This window comes from Python bivittatus, unplaced genomic scaffold (assembly GCF_059951505.1).
Source record: "Python bivittatus isolate LINGU-HERP-01145 unplaced genomic scaffold, Pbiv_v1 ctg000310_np1212, whole genome shotgun sequence".
In the NCBI taxonomy this organism is placed as follows: Eukaryota; Metazoa; Chordata; class Lepidosauria; order Squamata; family Pythonidae; genus Python; species Python bivittatus.
Window position 1 is genome coordinate 11,978,019 of NW_028277054.1, and position 19,285 is coordinate 11,997,303.

At 44.0% G+C, this 19,285-nt stretch overlaps 1 protein-coding gene across 5 annotated transcripts in view; it reads left to right on the plus strand.

Moving 5' to 3' along the window:
* Positions 1 to 19,285, plus strand: part of LOC103068096 (mitochondrial peptide methionine sulfoxide reductase-like) — a 61,863-nt gene that overhangs the window by 17,303 nt on the left and 25,275 nt on the right. For all 5 annotated transcript variants that reach the window (XM_088140118.1, XM_088140121.1, XM_088140122.1 and 2 more), the window contains exons 3-5: positions 1,354 to 1,473; positions 7,399 to 7,503; positions 10,592 to 10,698. In XM_088140118.1, coding sequence (XP_087996244.1) covers positions 1,354 to 1,473; positions 7,399 to 7,503; positions 10,592 to 10,698 — 332 coding nt within the window. The remainder of the gene's footprint in view (positions 1 to 1,353; positions 1,474 to 7,398; positions 7,504 to 10,591; positions 10,699 to 19,285) is intronic.

The following is a 19,285-nucleotide window of genomic DNA, read 5'->3' on the forward strand; positions in this document are numbered from 1 at the left end:
GACTGTCATCATTTTATAGCTATTAATAGCCCATACTGATACACATCAGTAAACAGAGTGCTGAGCACTGACAGTTGGGGGAAAAAAGAAAGAAAGAAAGAATTGAGCTCTTGAAACTTATCAGGTAGCAGTTTCCAAAGCAGGAACCTCCTAAATAGTGTCAGCCCCACTATGGAGACCAAACCAAGAAATTAACTCCATAGAAGGCTAAAACTAATTTTATTAATATTGGGTACAGTGACTGAATCTTGCAAGTGTCTGACTGTGCTTTACTCCCCCTTGCATGTGAATTAGGGGGGTGCCTGCCTGAGTCACTTGTGCACACCTTCTTCTTGTTTTGGACTTCAGCCGTGTTTTTCCCTTGTCACTTTGGCCTATCTCTGTCAAGATCATCTTCCTTACTCTCTACATACAGAGAGTTCTGTGACAATCCAACTTTCCATTCTATAACATTTCCCATGACCAGAAATACACCCTTTGTAAGATCCCAAATAAGCATTACTATCTCTTCCAGATGTCTTATGATATCCTCAGTGGCTCATCTATGGACACCAGGTCTACTTCAAGTTGAGTTTGACTCCAGGTGACTTCACATATACATCCATATAGGTTTTCTGACAGTAGCACAGAACTGATTTGACCTTTCCTTTACCAGGATTTTTTTTTTTTACAGGTAGTCCTTGTTAGCAACTGTCTCATTTAGCAACTGTTTGCAGTTACAGTGGTGATGAAAAAATAACTTTATGACCAACCCTTGCATTTACAACCTTTGCAGGTCTGTAAAGCAAAGAAAAGCTGAAGTAAGATCATAAGCACAGCTTCAGTTTCACTTAGTGACTGCTTTGCTTAATGACCGAGTTGCCAGTCCCAATTGTGGTTGCTAAATGAGGACTACCTGTACTTCAGTCTGGCCTGCTTCCTTTGTATTCCCTGTTAGGCTCCTATCTGAGTACAGGTAGTCCTTGACCTACGACCGTTCGGCCAGCAACAGTTCAAAGTTACGATGGCACTGAACGAATGGTGGTTACGACCTCAGAGTTCCGGCCATCCCAGCAACTTTGCAGTCATGTGATCACAATCTGGGTGCTCGGCAGCGCATTTGCACTTACGACCAGTTGCCTAGTACCCTGCAATCATGTAATCACCATTTGATGGCAGGGAAGGTTGCAAGTCACTGGGTAAGTCTCCCCACTTGTCCACCCTCCCCCAGTCCCTCTGCCCTCATGCTGCGCTGGCCACTCACGCACCTCTACACACCCTCCCCAACTGTCGCCACGTCTCCCTTGCACCCCGCAAACATCTTAGTGATTCATTTGTTGAGCTAGCTTTTCTTTTTCTTTGCTTCCTTGACAGGCATGGGATGTTTCTGGGGAGCAGAAAAAATGTTTTGGAAACTGCCGGGTGTCTTCTCCACACAGGTGGGCTTCTCAGGAGGCTTCACTCCCAATCCTACCTACAAAGAAGTCTGCAGCGGTAAGTCTCCTTAAGGAGTTCTGAGTGGAATCTCTTTCTCTGTGAGGTTATATCTCATGAGAGGACTTCTGCACAGGCTCACCTTACTTTCTCCCCAACTGAAACAAAGGAAATAAGTTGGAACTTAGTTGCCTTGATTTTCTGAAAGATTTTCAATTTTATATTGGTGTGGCTATGCCCCACCACATGCTTAATTAACCAAGTCAATTACAAACCAGGATTGTGCAGACCTTTGGATTCAGTTCCCAAAAATATTCTGTTCAGCTTGTAGGAGTGGCATCCACCGGCTACCTCTTAAAGGAGCTGCATCCTTTCATTACATCATGTTGAATTTGTCCACCCCAACTTTCATACAAACCTAGCAGTTATATTCAAATAACACACTAAGCATGGTTAATTTTAACTTTGGTAGGGTTTTATGTTGGTATGTGGTTTAACCTTTTGTGCAAACCCAACCATTTGATTAAGTTTAACATTTAACTTCAGATCTTTATATCTGTTACAGAATAGGGTAATGGTTAGTTTATTGTTCGTAGTGTAAATTAACCATTTTAAGGGTTTCGGTGAACACTGCTATTGGGTGGTTTGGTTTTCATGAGAGTTAGAAATCAACCTTCAGGCCTAAACTGGAAGCTACGTCAGCTATACAATTCTAGGGTAAAACTTTGATCCCAGATTATTTTTTTAACCCAGTGCTTCATTAAACATTTATCTCTGCTCATATAATGTTTGATTACATTCTACTTTCTGCCAGACCAGATCATAGCAGAACACAGATTTGAAATACAACCAGCCTTTATGTCTTTGCTTTTTTTCTTCCCCCAATATGGGACATATTCAACCAACCGCAACACCTGCTAGGAATGATGTGTCATCTCTAGTTTGAGATGGGATCAGCTACAGTTCTCAGCACCCTTCCTACAGCCATGGGGGAATAGACACATAGTGCCCTGTGTGGCCCATTCCCAAAGTTCGGCCTGGTTCTGTATCATGGTTCTCCCTACCCAGATCTCAAGCTTGTCAACTGATGGTGCATTCAGACCATTATTGGGTACTCACTGGAGTTTTCATGGTAGAATTTAAAACAGGGTAGCCTGCAGCTCACATTTGGCCTCCCAGTGATCTCCCTGTGAAGAAAGGCTAATATATTCCCATTTTTATCCATTTTCAGAAGTTTGGAGGGATTGAAGGAGCAAAAATCCTTGTAGTAAGTCTCCTTTAAAACCACTCTCCAGTTTGGGGGAGTTTTAAGGGCCAAAATGGCTCAAGGTACCAATTTCACCCTTTAATCTTCCATCCAAAGCTGGCAGTAGGGGTTCCTAAATATTAACCTGTCTACTCCAGAAAGGTCATCATATGGCTGGCCCCATTGAATGGAGGCTCCAGGCAAGGCAGCCTTGTGGCCACGTTCCCTGTGTACCTCTGCTATCAAGCAGCTGCAGGATGGCAAAAGAGGAGTCTGTTGGTTAAAGAGAGGAGGGTAGGGATGTGCAAAACAGCACCATCTGGGGAATGGAATATTCCATGGAACTCTGGAAGGATCTGGAGAACTCTGGAATGTTCTGTTCCCTTTGGACCATGATGCACCTCCTCCTAGAGTGTGCTGTTCCTGGATCAGTGACTTTTGTACATCCTGCGAGGCAGCATTTCCTTTTATGAACATCAGTGGAACGCTTGTCTCTTCTCTTGCCTTCCACAGGCAGATGCATTTATTGGCAGAGTTAATCCTTCCTCCTCAATCTGGATCCAGCAGAAATCAGAGCAGACGGTTTTGCAGCTTAACTGTAAAAGCATTTTGAGTGTGGGTGTGGAAGATTATCTGTCTGAAAGAAACATTCACCACATCTGTCACCTACATTCTGGGTATTAAAGTCAATATTGCAGGAGGGGAGACAATCTCTTTTCCTGGCTGACACACACACACACACACTCACATGCACGCACGCAATCACTTACACTGCTTTCCAAAACGATTAATCTGTCAGATCGGCAGGTTGTACCTATATCTCCCAATTTTTGTCTCGCGGCTTGTATTTTCAGGTAAATCACAGGTATACTGATTGGGGTGGTGGAGTCAACAAAGGAGGGAGCCAGATCTTTCCCCACAAAATGGTATTATATAAGGAGGGGGCCACTGTGGAATAAGCTCTTGTGGATGAAGCATGATATTCCTGCCCTTAATGATAGAGGTGTGCATGCAAATGCTCGGGATAATCTTCTCTGAAGTCTGCAGCTTCCTTGGCTTCTTACACTTCATCAGGACAGATTCCTCCCATTGTGCTTTTTCAGTAGCTCCTGCTGACACCATTAAAGAGAAGTCCTACCTGTGAGAAATTGCTGGTGAACTTCTGGAGAAATAAGCCCCCCCCCCCCCGCTATTTCTCTGCCCACTAATTGGAGGGTGAATTTTGAAAGGACTTCTGTATTTGGTGTAAGCGGCGATGAGTTCTTCAGTCACCGCAAAATGGTAAAGGGAGAGTTGCCACCAACTTCCACTGAATAAGGATAATGCCAATGATTTCTCCTTTTATTTTTCTGCTGGCGTGAATCCCTTTTCAGAGCCTTTTTATTCACTGTTTGCTGAAAGGGGAGAAGGAGTGGTTTTCAGGAAAGCAGAAAAATGCCCCAGCAGGTTTGAGTTTGCCCAACTGAGGCCATGGCCACCTTTTTTGACTCAGTACTTCTTGGACTTCGAGGCAGTTAATTTGTCTGGGAAGGACACTGTTGGTTGACATCACATTATGGGAATTTAACTGTCAGCCCCACGAGATAGACCAGAACCAGGGAATCACCTCCCCAGGAAGGCTAAAACTACTTTTACGGAGATCGGCTCTAATAACAGAATCTTGCAAGGAGGTTTACCAACCTCCTCCCCCTTCTTATACTCCAGCGAATCAGGGTGGTGTCTTCCTGAGCTACTTCCAAACGTTATCTGGACATTCTGGACCTAGAAAATGCTTCAGCCCCTTTTGCCTAGGCCAGTGTTGTCCAAACTTGGCCACTTTAAGATGAGTGGAATTCAACTCCCAGAATTCAACTCCCAACACTCATCTTAAAGTGGCCAAGTTTGGACAACACTGGCCTAGGTAATGGTTCCTGCATATCTCCATCAGGGTCATCTTCTTTACTCTCTACGTGGTTGGCTGGGGAATTCTGGGAGTTGAAGTCCACCGGTCTTAAAGTTGCCAAGGTTGAGAAATACTGCTCTACATTAATGGATCTGGAGAGGCTCTAGTTCAAGCAGCTTTGGGATGGAGATACTGAATTTGTGACTTACCTCCCTTTCGACCCTCATCCTTCCTGCTTCCAGCTTCTTATGATCCTTGAGTTACTTTGCTAATTAGTATGTGGGATAGTTGTCCTGCAGGTATGCAGTTCCCCCTTGGGTGCAGCAGAGGGCAGAGATAACGTAGCTGTGCAAGTTGGCATGTTTGAACTTGATTGAAGCAGGCTGACCTGGGAGTGCTCTTGTTGCATATCTCTGCCACAGAAGAGCATGAATGTTCCCTAGGCCTTCTCTGAGGCAGTCTCTGGACTACAAGGCCAAGGTCATACTCAACTTCCAGAGACTGTGTGTGATGGACCTGGAAAACATTACCTTGGAAAACAGCTTGAATAGAATTTGGGGGGTGGGTGGGGGGAAGAGATACATTGCATTACATTACTTGCTTCTACTGCATTGTGTTTGGGAGAACTAAACAGTCCTATATCACCTGCCTGGTGGTCCCCTTTGCCTCTCTTGTAGCAGGAGAGCCAGTGGGACAAGCTTTGTTTTTCCCATCCACCCACCCCTGTCTCTTCTTTACACTATCTGGTGATCCCCTCTCCGCCCCCTTAGGGTCCAGCATAGGAGGCATGGATTGCTCACTCAGCTTCTAGCCTGGTTGCCTGTGGGATTGAACATCAACCACCCCGCCCCACCACAACCCCCTTTTTTCCTCCTAATTGCCACGTGAGGGTCAGTAGCCTTGCCTGAGCAAAATTAACTAGAAATCGCTCCAGGGAAAAGCATCTCTGATGAGAATCTCTAACTCCATGAGGGGATGAGGGTGCAGTAGTGGAAGAACTTTCTCCTTTAGACAGGTGATATTAATCTAATGGGAATGTGTCAAGTGTTTCCAAGTGGGATAAAGGCTCTAGATTAACCCCTACCATGCTGCTTAATATGTGGTATGAATATTATCTGCTTAAACAAGCATGCCAAGAAGACATGTGGTTCGTTTGGGCTTTTGAGTGACAACATTTTGGAAGAGCAGTGGCTGACAGTACTGTGACAGGAGTCTATATTTGCTGATATTAATCCTGGTTTATAGATGAGCTCCCACAGAACAAGTTCACTTTCGCTTGAACCACATTGCCTTAAATGGAAAAGAAAGTGACATCAAGGCCTTTGGGAAGAAGCTGTGGGAGAAGTTGCCCTCAGCTTTCCACCTAGTTCTTATAGCTTTTCATGGTCCCTACTCTTCCAGTACTGGGGACTGATTTATTTGATCAAGAAGTGTATAAGGGTGTCCAAATCATAATTTTGGACTCTGGGTGGTATATATCAATCAGAATAATAACAAAATAAAAATCAAATCAAGGCACTAGAGCACCATCAGACATGTAGCTGAGCTGAAGCTATCATTCTCACAGTAGGATGAGCTCACGTACCATCCAGCCCAGCGCATGGGAGAAATGCCAGGTCTTTGCAGCTCTCCCAAAGGCTAATAGGGTTAGGGCCACCCAAATTTGGGGGAGCTTATTCTGAAGGGGAGGTGCAGCAAGGTCCCATTAGATGACTCTGCCTCAAAGCAAGTCCTGCAAATAACCTAGCCTTGCACCATGGAGGGCTTTATAGATCATAACCAGCACCTTGAATTGCACCTGGAAACCTCCTGGGAGCTGGTGCAACTCATGGAGTAGTGGTGTTTCTAGGCATAATAGGTGTGCCCTAGTTTTTGGCTAGGGTTACCATCTGCTCTTTACCATAAACCTTTGCAGGGTTATTTGCAGGAAGAGAGGTCAAAAAAATCAAAGTGACAACTTCCATTGTGTGATCAAAGCCTTGTCCTTTTTTACAATGGGTATAGAAGGGGTAGGTCTTCAATTGTGCAATCACAACCATCACCTTGATGCTCCTGAACCTACACTTTAGTCCTGTGTATATTGGCCCTAATTTGATTTTTGGAGTTTACACCTTGAGTGTTGAAAGCAGACCAATAGCAAACCAATAGACTCTTTAGAGCAGCATGCTGGCTGGGGAATTCTGGGAGTTGAAGTCCACACATCTTAAAGTTGCCAAGTTTGAGAAACACAGCTTTAGAGAATGTTAACCCTACCAAGTTTCAGTTGGATATCTTTAGGGCTTTTGCCACAATAAAATTCTAAAATATGCCCCCCTTCTCCCTGTACTTTTAAGGCTGAGATGGTGGGGATGAAGAAAAGGTTGCAAAAACATCGGCCTCCAAATTATCCAAAGGGCAAAGAGGCATTGAGCCAGTGCAGAAAGTGTTCTACTTTAGCTTAATAATATAATAGATCAAACACAGTAAAAAGGAAGCTCTTTCTTACTTGCTTTTCAAGAGCACCCACTGGCTAATAACCATTGACTTGTCCTGATGGAGTCCTGCCGTTTTGCTGACCCTGATCACTGGGTTGGCAACTGTGGTAGAACTGGTTGACAAAACTAGACCTTCCTAGGAAGGACCCCCCTCCTCAGTGGCAGGGCACTTTAGCAAAGCATGGGCAGAATGTGACTGTGTCAGGGTTGTGGCTTGATAACAATAGTCTGTGATACCTTTGTAGCAGAGCATATCATTTGCAAGACAGAAGGGCCAGCAACATCCAACTGACCCAATAACTGGGTGAACTTCCACTGGTCATAACCACTGGCAAGGCTCAAGGAAAGCTCTAATTTAATGGTTTTCTCCATTCCCTTTCCAGGGATGACAGGACACACAGAGGTGGTCCGAGTGGTATTTGACCCACAGAAGATCAGCTATGAAAAGCTCCTCCAATTTTTCTGGGAGAACCATGATCCAACCCAAGGTAAAATCTGGGGTCAGGGAAGGTGCAATGTGGGAAGTCAATCTTCTGCAACTATTTCCTTTTGTTTAATTATAAGCAATATAAGCAATACTCTAGCAAATCGAGAGGAATTATGTTTGGAAGCAGTCCTAAGGCAGCTTTGCTGGTATGGCACCCCCCAGGCATCTTGGACTACAGCTCCTATCATTCTTCAATCAGCATGGCCAATTATGGGAGGCTGTCATTTGAAGAGGCTTGGGCTATTAACAGCCATGGTGGCTGGGAAGGAAGAGAATTGTAGATCTTTGGAGGAAACAAGGCTGAGCTGATCTTATAAGAATCTAAGTTATCAGTAGTTACTATAACACTGCATTGAAGGAGTGTGTGTGTCTTCTCATACAATGGTACATCGTCCTCTTTTCATATTTGGTTTTTAACTTCCTTGTGTCTTTTGAACCTACTGATGGGGTTTCTTAGTTCTATGGCTTTCTTAGTTCCATGATTTTATATTATATAGGATCTTAATATTATGTTTTTAGATGCTCAAGAACTGATAAACACTGTTATACCCAGACCAATCAAAGGCCTGTTTAGTTAAAGCTTGGGCAGCTTATGGGTCTAGGACTACATTCTGTGAAAATCCTCTTGTGTTGCTCTTGGAGTTCCCTCCAACTTCACCACTGAGCTTCAATAGCACCATGGCTGAAAATGAGTGTTGTGGTTTCCCACCATTTTGAGAAGGTATATATGTGAAATCTGGACCATATACCCCAAAATATTTAAGTGCAGGTTTAAAAAACCAGATTCAATCCCAATGGTCAAGATTGCCCTCCAGAGAGAGAAAAAAGAAAAAAGAGATTTCTTGTCCCACCTGCATGATACTGCAGAGTAGGCAATATGGAGCTAGATGGGCCAAGAATGGGAAGCTTCAGGGATTCCAAGATTGCCTGACTTGTTAGCCTGAAAATCTGTAATGCAACAGACACAGAGTTCTAGACAGAGGCCATGCCTGAATGGAAAGCTGCTTGGAGTATTTTGAATATACCTCATTGAGTTGGGTTAATCTTCCTCTTCTTCCTCTTCATACCATTTCTTTCTCTTTTTCTTTTTTTGCTGAGCTCAATTGATGGTTCTAGCCAAAGAATACCTAATTTCTCCAGGCTGACTTGCTCTGAAGTCCCAAGGCAGATCTTTTCTCTTAAGAAATCACATACCCCTCTTGATTTTGTAAGCCAACCTCATTTTTCAGGCTACTGTGTCTCTTTAAATGGCTTCTCCCACCTCCCCACCAGGGGCCAGGAAAGACGAAGCTCTTAACGGAGCCTTTGCTGAGATGGGAGAGGTTCAGTTGCAAAGAAGGGGATGATGGGGATTTCTAATGTTTCTCTCCCTCCCCTTTTTTTTAATAACCAGAGGAAGTGGAGGGGTGGAGGGCTGTTTGTAACCCACCTCACGTCAACACTGAGCAACAGCAGGGGGGGAGGGTTGAAGGCCTTAGGAAGACCGAGCATTTTTGTAATGAAGTGTAATTTTAATGAGGAAATTAGCATTCTCTGTGTGTCACCGGCTGGGCCCTCCTCTGGGTGTGTAATGGTGTGTTTGTGTTTTAATGAGTAACGTTGCCAGTGTAGATGGCATATTAGGGAGCGAGCACGTGGAGAGGGGAAAAATTGTGCCCCCCCCCAGTCATTGTGCGCTAGATTTCAAAAGGAGATGCCCTATAGCTGGGGAACATTGGTGACTACTCTGTCCTAGTGACATTGTCAGACACAAAAGAAAAAGTTAAAATTTCCTTTAAGTAAGCTTGACTCCTGGTGACTTACATGGCCACCTCCAGGCAATTTTCTTGCAATAGCATGGAAATGGGTTGCCACTGCCTTCTTAGCTTTTTGTGTTACTTTGGGACTGTCTAGCCTACAGTCCTGGGACTTCCTAATGGTCTCCCATTTGTAAGGGTCTCCCATTCATATCCAACCTTGTTTAGCTTTTTGAGGTCCAGGGATGGGTAACCTGTAGCTCATAGATTCATGTGGAGCCATTGACCTAATTTCAGATGTCCTTTACAAGCCATCAATGATGACCTCTGACAAGAGTTGTCTATTCCTTCCCTGGCATCCAGCTGCTTGGGAAGCAAAAAGGGAACCCTTCACCTCACCCGCTTTTGGCTCTGTCCCTGCCATAACACCATTGGCAGGCAGCCCCATCCTACTCACTAAGAGCCCCTCTTCAGGCAGACCTTTTCCAGCTATTACCCCTGAACTTGGGATTCAGATTTAAGACTCTCCCAATGCTAGTAAAGAGCACATTTGTTGCAATGCTCTAGCTAAGGATGGACCATGTGGGTTTATGAGTGAATGATGTTGGTGGTTATAATGCTATGTAGTCTGCTGCATTTGAGTGATTCCTACTTTATTTTTTATTTGCTCTTGAAGGAAAAGTTTTTGCATGTTATTGTACGGTACAGATCCTTTGTTAGATAAGTGTAGCTCATGTTCATCTTTTGCAGCAAAAACAGCGAAGTCCTGTGGTATCTTATTATTGGTAACTTTTTCTGGATCAGAGTTCAACAAACTCTGGTTGGATTGATGGTGGATTGATCCAGGAAGGCAATAATAAATGTGTTAGAATGCTTATCTCTTTAATATTTAATTCTTGGTGAAAAGCTGCAATTTTTGCTGAATTCATAAGCTATCTAGCAGATATATGAACTGTGTATGTTGTCACTTTGGAACTTGTTATTCTGGGTTTAGTGGTTACTGATATTTTTCCAGGAAAGAAAAATTGGATATGGATACAGAAATCAAATTTGTGAAATTAGATGACCTTTGAAATGCTAGTCCCTAAATTTAGGAGGAACTTCAGAATGGAAAAAAAAAAGAAGTTACCTTCTATTGAATCAGACCACTGATCCATCTAGCACTACATTTTCTGTCTGTTTTCACTCATTTTAATGGAATGGATAAAATGGAAATACTCAAAGATAAAACTCCCCCCCGCCCCCGAACTGTTTATTATTCAGGTTGAAGTGGGATGAGGAAGACTCAGCAATGTAAATCTGTTTGGTTATCTTCTGTTTGATAACATGCATTGTGGCCTCAATTTTTTCCAGGGATGAAGCAATACAAAGACATTGGCACACAGTATCGCTCAGCCATCTATACTATTGGAGCAGAACAGTTGGAATCTGCCTTAAGATCCAAGGCAACATATGAACAGGTATAGGAGTATTATGGATGGGGGGCAGGAGACGGAGGCATTGGAATATGGTGCTGCCTTTTGTATGATTGAGGTTGATTCTGATTGGCATCAACTTTGTAAGGCACAGGCTATTGCAGAATTCCTGTCTAAGAGCTCTTGACCGGAGATGTTGGAACTGAACCTGGGGCTTTCTTCATGCAAAACATGTGCTCTACAGCTGAGTTGTGGTTCCATTATGAAGGCAGTACAGTTATTCCTAATGCTGGAGTTCCATTCACAGGGTTGGCTGTTAGAATTAGGAGCTAAACTATACAGTTGTGGTGACTGTCTTCTCATCATACAGCTGACCCAGTTAGCAGCTCTTCCGCAGAAAATATCTTCATAGGCTGGTGATGCAAATGGAGAATCACTGTCTTTGACGGGATCTCTGCTGCCACCCTTTTTTTAACTGTTAGGATTGAACATTCACAATGACCCAATTGTCACCAGCCATACAAAGTTTCCTTCACCCACCCCACTTCTTCTTCCATGTTCAGTCCTCCCATGTGGCCAGAAGGGTAGTGATAAAAAGTAAAAGTAGAGGCAGAATTCCTAGAAAAGCCTACTTTTTGCAGGAGTGCTCTTTATCTTCATTTTCCTGCCAGCAGGAAGAAGGGAGGGTTAATTCTCTCTTCCTTGTTTGTCCAGCATGGCTGACTAGGGGAGAGTAGTTTCATTTAAAACAATGTAGGGCTCTTCCAGGCTAAAACTGAACCCCTCAAGCCCACTACTGAGTAGGCTATGGTTTTGCATGACACACCAATCCTGCTCGTGGCCCAGTTAAATGCATCTTGCAAATGTAACTCGTTTTTCCCCTGAAATACATAAACTCATTTTTAATCAGTTTGTTTCTGTGTGTGTGTGTGTGTGTGTGTGTGTGTTTGAGTCAATATTTACTCAAGTCTGTGCAGTTTTCTTGGTGATTTCTTGGAAATGTTCTTCCTAGGGCTGAGAGAGAAGGAATGGCGGAAAGTCATCCAGCTGGCTTGGGTGCCTAAGGGAGGACTAGAACTCACAATCTCCCATTTTCTAGCCTGGTGCCTTTAACCAATATACCAAACTGGTTCACTACTGAACTGTTTGGGCGTTAAGAAGTTCTTATAAGTGCTCAGTCAAAACCCCTTTCTTCTTTATTTCCCCTGGGATTTGAATTCTATGCTCTGGAGCCTTGTTAGAGCAGGGCAGTTTTTCAGATATTTTTTGCTAACATGTTGCCTCTTAATAATCTCTTCTTCAGGCTAAACATATCTTAACGCCTTCAGCTCTTTCTTGTAGGGCCTCATTAACCAACAGAGGTTTGAAGTGGCAATCTAATTATGCCAGGAAGGTATTGTTACTTGCATTCCATGTTTTCAGACGTGCTTCCTTTTTAAAGGAGCTGTTACTTATGCTTGAACAAAGTAGTATCGCTCTTGATCTGTAATGTCCTAAGTGCTCTGGACTCTAGGCCAGTCTTCCAGCACTAACTGCTGCCTAGGATTGTAATTCTCCTAATTCCCAGATGCTGGTTCAGCAATAAAATATATACGGGGTGTACCAAAAATCAGGGCCCATAGGCCAAGCACAATATTTACTTTAGGGACCACCTTCTCCCAAGAACGTCTGCATGCCCCATGCACTCCCCCACGGAGGGCATGTTCCATCTTCCTTCTTTTAAATCTTATCATCTTTTGGGACATAGGAAGTGTGTCTTTTCTGTGGTTGCCCTTGTTCTCTGGGATGATCTCCCTTCCGATACATGACAGGTCCCAACTCTCCTCACCTTTAGGAAATCCGATAAGACCTGGCTCTTCCCCCAGGCACTGGGGGCCAATTGAGTGGGCGTCTCCTTGTGATTGTTTTGTTATGTATACGGTTGCCATTTTCTGTTTGGTATTTTTATTGGCAAATAAAGCCCTGATGAAAGGTTGCAAATGTTAACCGGGCCTTTTCTGTAGTAGCTCCTGAACACTGGAATATGCACATAGTAGGCCTATGGAAATCTACTGGCAGTAGATTTTAGACAGAGTGATGGACACTAGTTTTCTAAGGGGGCTGAGTAAACTTCATGGAAGATAGCTACTAACCATGATGGCTTTTTGAAATCTCCTTCACGGCAGGATTAAGAGGAAATATTGTCTCTGAAGAGTAGTGGAAACAGTGGTCTATTCTGTGGAAACATTTGGTTACCCAGTGTAGGAAATGGGAAATTGTCTTAGATCAGAGGTGGGTTGAGGACCATACTTAGCCTTCACTTGGGTCTACCGGTACTGTAGCTGCATTCCAAAAACTACTGGATGGAATCAAAACAAGCATAAAAAGGCACATGGTTTCCTTTCCATTTTTAGTTTAAGAACTATAATGAAGATGATTATTTATCTGTTACGTATTTAATACCTTTCCTCTTTGTAAAAAATATATGTATATATAATATCGGTGACAATTTCTGAAGGCTTTGGGGGGAGGCATTGTGTTGCTCTGATTTCCCATGTTATGCACCTCTAGCCTGACAGATGTTCAGGTGGACCCAGTAGTGCTCTTCTTCCACCTTTATGCCCAGAACGTTCTCCATCAGGGTGTCTGCTGGTCCCCATCCTTTCAGCAGCTTCCTGAAAAACGGTGGTGCTTTCAGTTTTCCCATATCTTGTGGCTTAACACTGTGTTCTTTTTATACAATGCAGTTCTTTAATGGGTACAATCTGTTTTGGAAACATGTTTAGAGAGACCCTTGAGGTATCACTTAAATAAGCAGTTGCCAAGAAGATGCTAAGTCTCTCCAGCATCAGATTCATGATGGAGCTTGTGGGGATCTGTTTTTCTCTCTCATGGTGCACACTCTCTCTCTCTCTCTCACACACACACACAAGCACACTCAGGGACTCTGAAGAGCCTCTTTTTTGTTTCCGTCCCCTCCAGTGAATAGAACCTGCCCCCAACGCCTTGCCCCATAACAAAGGCAGAGAGGCGAATATAGATAATTACTCCTCCAAGGCCATCCATGTACTCTGGATGGAAAGGGCGGGGGGGGAGGGAGATGTCTCAGTTTCCCTGGCAACTTGCCATGATGGTGATTGGCAGCTAGGGAGCAAAGGTCACGGGAGAGGCAGGTGCAATATCTCCCCTCCGCCTGGGCCCGTTTTGAAATGATTCATTGCCATAAGCAGTTGCCCCCTCCCCCAAGCAGGACAATTAAGGGCAACCCCGCTTAAAATTGGCACGTGCTGGGTGGACATCAATGTGTGTCAGGAGGGGGGAGGATGGGATTTCGGGAGCTGGCAGAGAGGCAGTTTGTGGGCGGGGAGGGTGTGTTGTGTGTTTCCAAGCAGCTAATGAGGTTGAGATCAAGGGAACTGGGGCAGCTTGGAAGACTCTCCTTCTTCCTGGAGGGAGATACCAAGATGCCTCCGGTGAGGGCAGAGTCATTCCAAAGATGCCAACGTTGCTGTGCCTTTATGGTGGGGGTGGGATGGGGAGGGCAGAGCAGAGCAGAGTGGCCTTTTTGCAGCTAGGGGTTGTGTTTCGTTTATTGCTTCTTGGCAACTGCAGAAGGCATGGCGGAGATGTGCTGATGTCGTTGGAAGGAGCAGGGATGAAGGAGAAGGGATGAACCCCTTTCGAGGGTTTTCTGAACAACTCAGAAGTTGGCACATTCAGCCTGCCAGAGGCTTTGCCTCTCTGATTTGGTTGCCTTTTGTTGTTTTTAAGTAAAATGAAGTGAAAACAGGCAGCTGAAAATTGTTGTTTTGGTGGTACCATCTGGGGGACCTTCAGAAAAACGGGGGTGGCATTATGTAAGGTCTGAGGGTGGCTCCTCTTGCTTTACCCACTATAGTAGAAGGTGAAGGTGAAAAAGATAGGATGAAGCGGCCCATTGTGACCCAGTTGTGCTAGCCAAAAGAGGCAGTCCGGCAAACTAAATCAAAATATAAGAAGGGAAGTGCACCAAATTACCCAACTAATTTAAGACATGAAACACAGAACCAGGTTATAGAATGAACCTGTTTTCTGGATTCACACAATACATTGAACCATTAATTAGCCAAACAGGCTAAGTTCACGGATCACATTAAGCTACAAAAGAATGAACCAAGTTTAAAACTAAGCAGACTTAACTTGTTGAGGAAATGCAGTCAAGTCTTTCAGGGGCCTGGATCAGCTATTAGGTAAGAGCAACCTATGTGTACTATTTTATTAATACAGTGAAATCTCATATTAATGGACTAACTGGAGGGAGGAAGTTGCCATTATTAAACACTGTCCATTAAGAGGTCCAATACCTACCCACACTGATTTGTATCATTTCTATAATGATGCTATTATCCGTGATACAAATGACATCATTTGCATCAATCTACATCATTGGGTAATGACATCATTATGCAGATGATATAAATGGTCCAAAAAAATTGGTCCGTTCCACGTGAAGTCTGTTGCAACAAAGTCCAGTAAACAGAAATTGAAGTCCACACATCTTAAAGTTCCCAAGGTTGAGAAACACCGACTTAAAAGATCCAGCACCACGTCCGCACACAATATCCCAAGATAAAACTGCTCTAGTGAGAAGCAGAAAAGTGTTGGGAACAGAGCTCTGTATGCAAATGTAGGTCGCTTGGGAAGTTGGGTGGTGAGACCTTCTCCAAGGAGTTTATTCAAGGAAAAGGAAATGGTCAGTAATTAACGGCAAAGAATAAATTATATTAGAGTATTGTTGGCCTGATTGAAAAAGGATTAAGCAAATTTAAGAGTTGAGAAAATCTAGTGTCACCAGCAGAGAACTTAAAAATGTTTCACTGAAGGGAGTACTACAGATGATGTAAGTAGACTTACAAAGCAGTAGCATTTTTGGCACGTTTGTCCATTTGTGATATTAATAAATTAGAACACATAAGGCTGGACCATTTGGTGTTTTGCACTTTTCATATTTGGATTTGATCAACAACTTCTAGCATTCCACACCAGTGGCATTGCTGGCTGAGGCTGCTAGAATTGGATGTTCAGCAGGATCTGGAGAGCCCCAGGTAACTTATCCTTAATTGCCAAGACAGACTCTGGGGAACTACAGGCTAACCTTATTCAAGGGAAGCCTTTAGCACCTCTTTCTATGCCATCCAAGCCTGAGGCTGTAGTTCTCACTCCATATGAAAGCTCAGATTCAGGTTTTTGCATAGTTCCTGTGATTTTCCAGCTGTGCAGAAAAGATCAGAAGATCTTTAAATCAACACATTAGCTAGTGGGAGTGGTACTGAGGAACTGCTGGCTCTTTAGTCTTAACATATCGGTTGAGCTGGACAGGTGCTGGAACAACAGCTCTTATACAGACAGTCCCCTACTTATGAACAGGTTAGATTCCAAGAGGCTGTTCATAAGTCCGTTTTTTTCATAAGTACAACTAAGTAAAAAGTATTGTCAAAAGTAAAAAAAAAAAAAAAGGCAGAAGGCATAGCAGCGGTATGGGCAGAGAAGCCCTGTCTTCTGCTGCCAGTGTGAGAAATGATAGTCCGCAGACTGTGGAGAGCGCAGCGGGATGAGCCAGTGGGGTGTGGCGCGCTCTGTTGCCAGGCAAGGCAGGAGAGGCAGTGGTAGCTCCCTGGGTGAAGGGGGTGGCTATGCAGGAGGTAAAACTGCTGGCCCTTCGCGAGGCCTTGCCAGGAGGAAGGCTGAAGATGGCAGCCTCCCAAAGTGCACTGTAAGCTCCAATGCAATCGCCAACCTCCCAGAAGGCAAGAAAGGGTTAATTTGTGGCATGCTGGAAACTAACCCTTTTCCTCCTTCTCCCGACTTCTGGGTCCATCTTGTTCATATCTGTGAAAGTTTGCAACTCGAAAGTCCGTAAGTAGGGGACTGTCTGTAGTTAGTTCAATCATGGTTGTCTGCGCTGAGCTCTCCAAGGTCCTGAAAATGCTTTGCCTGAAAACAAGCCAGCTTTGTTTCCTGAAGGCATCCTTAAGCTAGTTTCCTTGAGGTTCTCAATCAGGCCAGACTAGGACAGTATTAAAACTAGAATAAGGCTTCTTGAAGCAGAGATGAGTAATTTCTAGGAGGGCAGGGCTTAGTTTCATTCTGGACACAGATCTAAGCTAAATCAAATTTGCGTAGCTAGTCTAACTATTGGTGAATCTTCCTCATTTGGTGGCAACACCTCCCACCTTATTGCCATTGCAGGGCCACTGTTTTCCTAGTATTTATTTATTTTTTAATTTATATTTCAAATTTGTCACCGCCCATCTCACTGCAGAGCAACTCTGGGTGGTTTACAGTAAAAAATAGTATGTTTCTGGGTACAGAGTTAGTCTTGTTCCTTTTTTCTAGCAGTAGAGGCCATCTACATTTTACATAGGGCCAAAACTGTATGGGGAGGGGGGCAGGGAATTGGAGGAAGAGAGAGAATGTTTTAATGTATTTGTGATATTGTGGAGTAACACTCTTATGTTTCTGTAGCTGTATCACGTAAGCATGGGATTTTAGTATCTGCTTGGACTGGATAATTCACAAATCAGCTTTCTGATTCTGTAATGTTGCACCAGTGTTTCTCAACCTTGGGAACTTTAAGATGGGTGGACTTCAACTCCCAGAATTCCCCAGCCAACCATGCTGGCTAGGGAATTCTGGGAGTTGAAGTCCACCCGTCTTAAAATTCCCAAGGTTAAGAAACACTGTATTAGAGTGTGAGATTCATCAGGTGTCCAGCAATGCTGATTCCTCCTGCTTGCACTGCTTCAGGCTACATTATCCGATTTGTACATTGGTTGTATTCTCTAATAAACTACATATTAATACCCTCTCTCTCACCACCCCCTGTTTCTCCCCCTCCCCCAGCAGCCTTTCCTAAGCTAATATACTGTAGATATACAGTAACTGAGAGTGACTCTGCAGCCAAATTGTTTGATGACTGGAGCTATAGCCCAATCAGATGAAGACTGGGGATGATGGGTGCTGTGCTGCAGAAGGCTGCAGTGCAACTCAACTATTCTCACCCACCCTTCATTTCAGCTTTTAATATATTTCTATATCACTTCCCTTATAAGTTCATCCCAAAGTGGTGTCCTGTGGTGAAATATTATTCCTTTCCCTGGACTGCTGAATCCAAGTGAGCAGCAGCATAAAGCAGTGATCCACATCAAGAGAGGGTTCCCACCCACCCCAGGGCTTCAAACCTTGCAGTTGATCATAACCGAGCATCTTTTTTATATCCCAGGCCTGTTTGTTATGCATCTGAATTATTGTGTAGCAGTATCTGTTCCTCGCTCCCCATCAGTTTATCTGCTAAGCCTCTGTACTGCTTGTCAATATACTCCCCATGACAACTGAGAGGTGGGCATCTTGCTGCCTGCATTTATTCACTTTGGCACCTGGGAAGCTGCGTGGCCCATCTGACTTGTGTTCTAAATGTTCTTTCATAGGTTAAAAAAAAAAGTTGGCATGTTGCAAAGAGAGTGCCAGTCGCCAGCATCATTTGCATTTCCAAGAATGCCCCTCAGCCCCACATATATTTATTTATTTTATTATTTATTATTTATTATTATGCTTTATGCGTTGCTCAGTTCCAAAAAGGCTCTGATGGCTTCCAAATAATATACAAGTAAAATAGAATTAAAAAGAAAAAAAAATCAGACCCCAAGAAGAATCAACTTCTAGCCATTGACATACGAAGAGTACTGACAATGATGCACCGCAGGGAAAGGACCTGCCATACCATGGACTCCCAAAGATTTTTCTGGAACAGCCAGGTCTTGACAGCTTTCCCAAATACTTACAGAGTTGGTGCTGATCTGATGTATGATGGACTGTTCCAAAGGAGAGGAACAGTCACAGGGTGCCAGCCCTTCAAAGTAGTCCAGACAAGAAACCAACACCATATTAACACTACCTTTATTGTAAGGTTACAGTTACAGAATCTGCAAGTAAAGCTTTACTTTCCAGGGAACTAGAGAGGATCCCTTCTGAGATGCTTTCTCCACCCCCATTCCTTCTGTGGGCTGAGATGTCTCTTATCTGACCACTGCCCCGGCTGTGGCTCTTCCTCCTCCTGTCTCTCAAGGATATTCCCACAAACCGCATGTTGAGCCTTATTAGTAAAATAAGGGTCACCACTTACTGCTTTGGCTTGGAAGTGGGTGCCCACTTGTCCAGAAAGAAAAAAGGCAAGCTGAGGTGGCAGGAACTGCCCAGGGAACATGAGGGGATGGTGGCAGCAGTCAAAATCTGCAACATGGCGGGTACGGCATCATTATTGAAGCCCTACTTCTTTGGTACCTGTGCATCTATTAAAAGGGGTGGGAAGTGCCACGTGAGTCCTCTTGTAGGTTTTGACATCCTCCTCCCTCTACGGGCACCACCGTTTAGGAAGCGAGATGGATTGTGGGGAGTAACTTCACCAGTTTACCTTTTGAAAAATTAGTGTGGACAATGAGCTTTATCCAATATGGCAACCGCATTGTGGCTATTCAAGCCCCTCAGCGCAGCAGCCATTTTTGAGAGCACGAGCAACACACTGTCAACATTCCAGGTGGGTTCATCAGCTCCTAAAGTTGCTAAGCCTGCCCAGGAGTTGTAGCTATTCGTTCATGCAGAGTTTCACTGGTGCTTC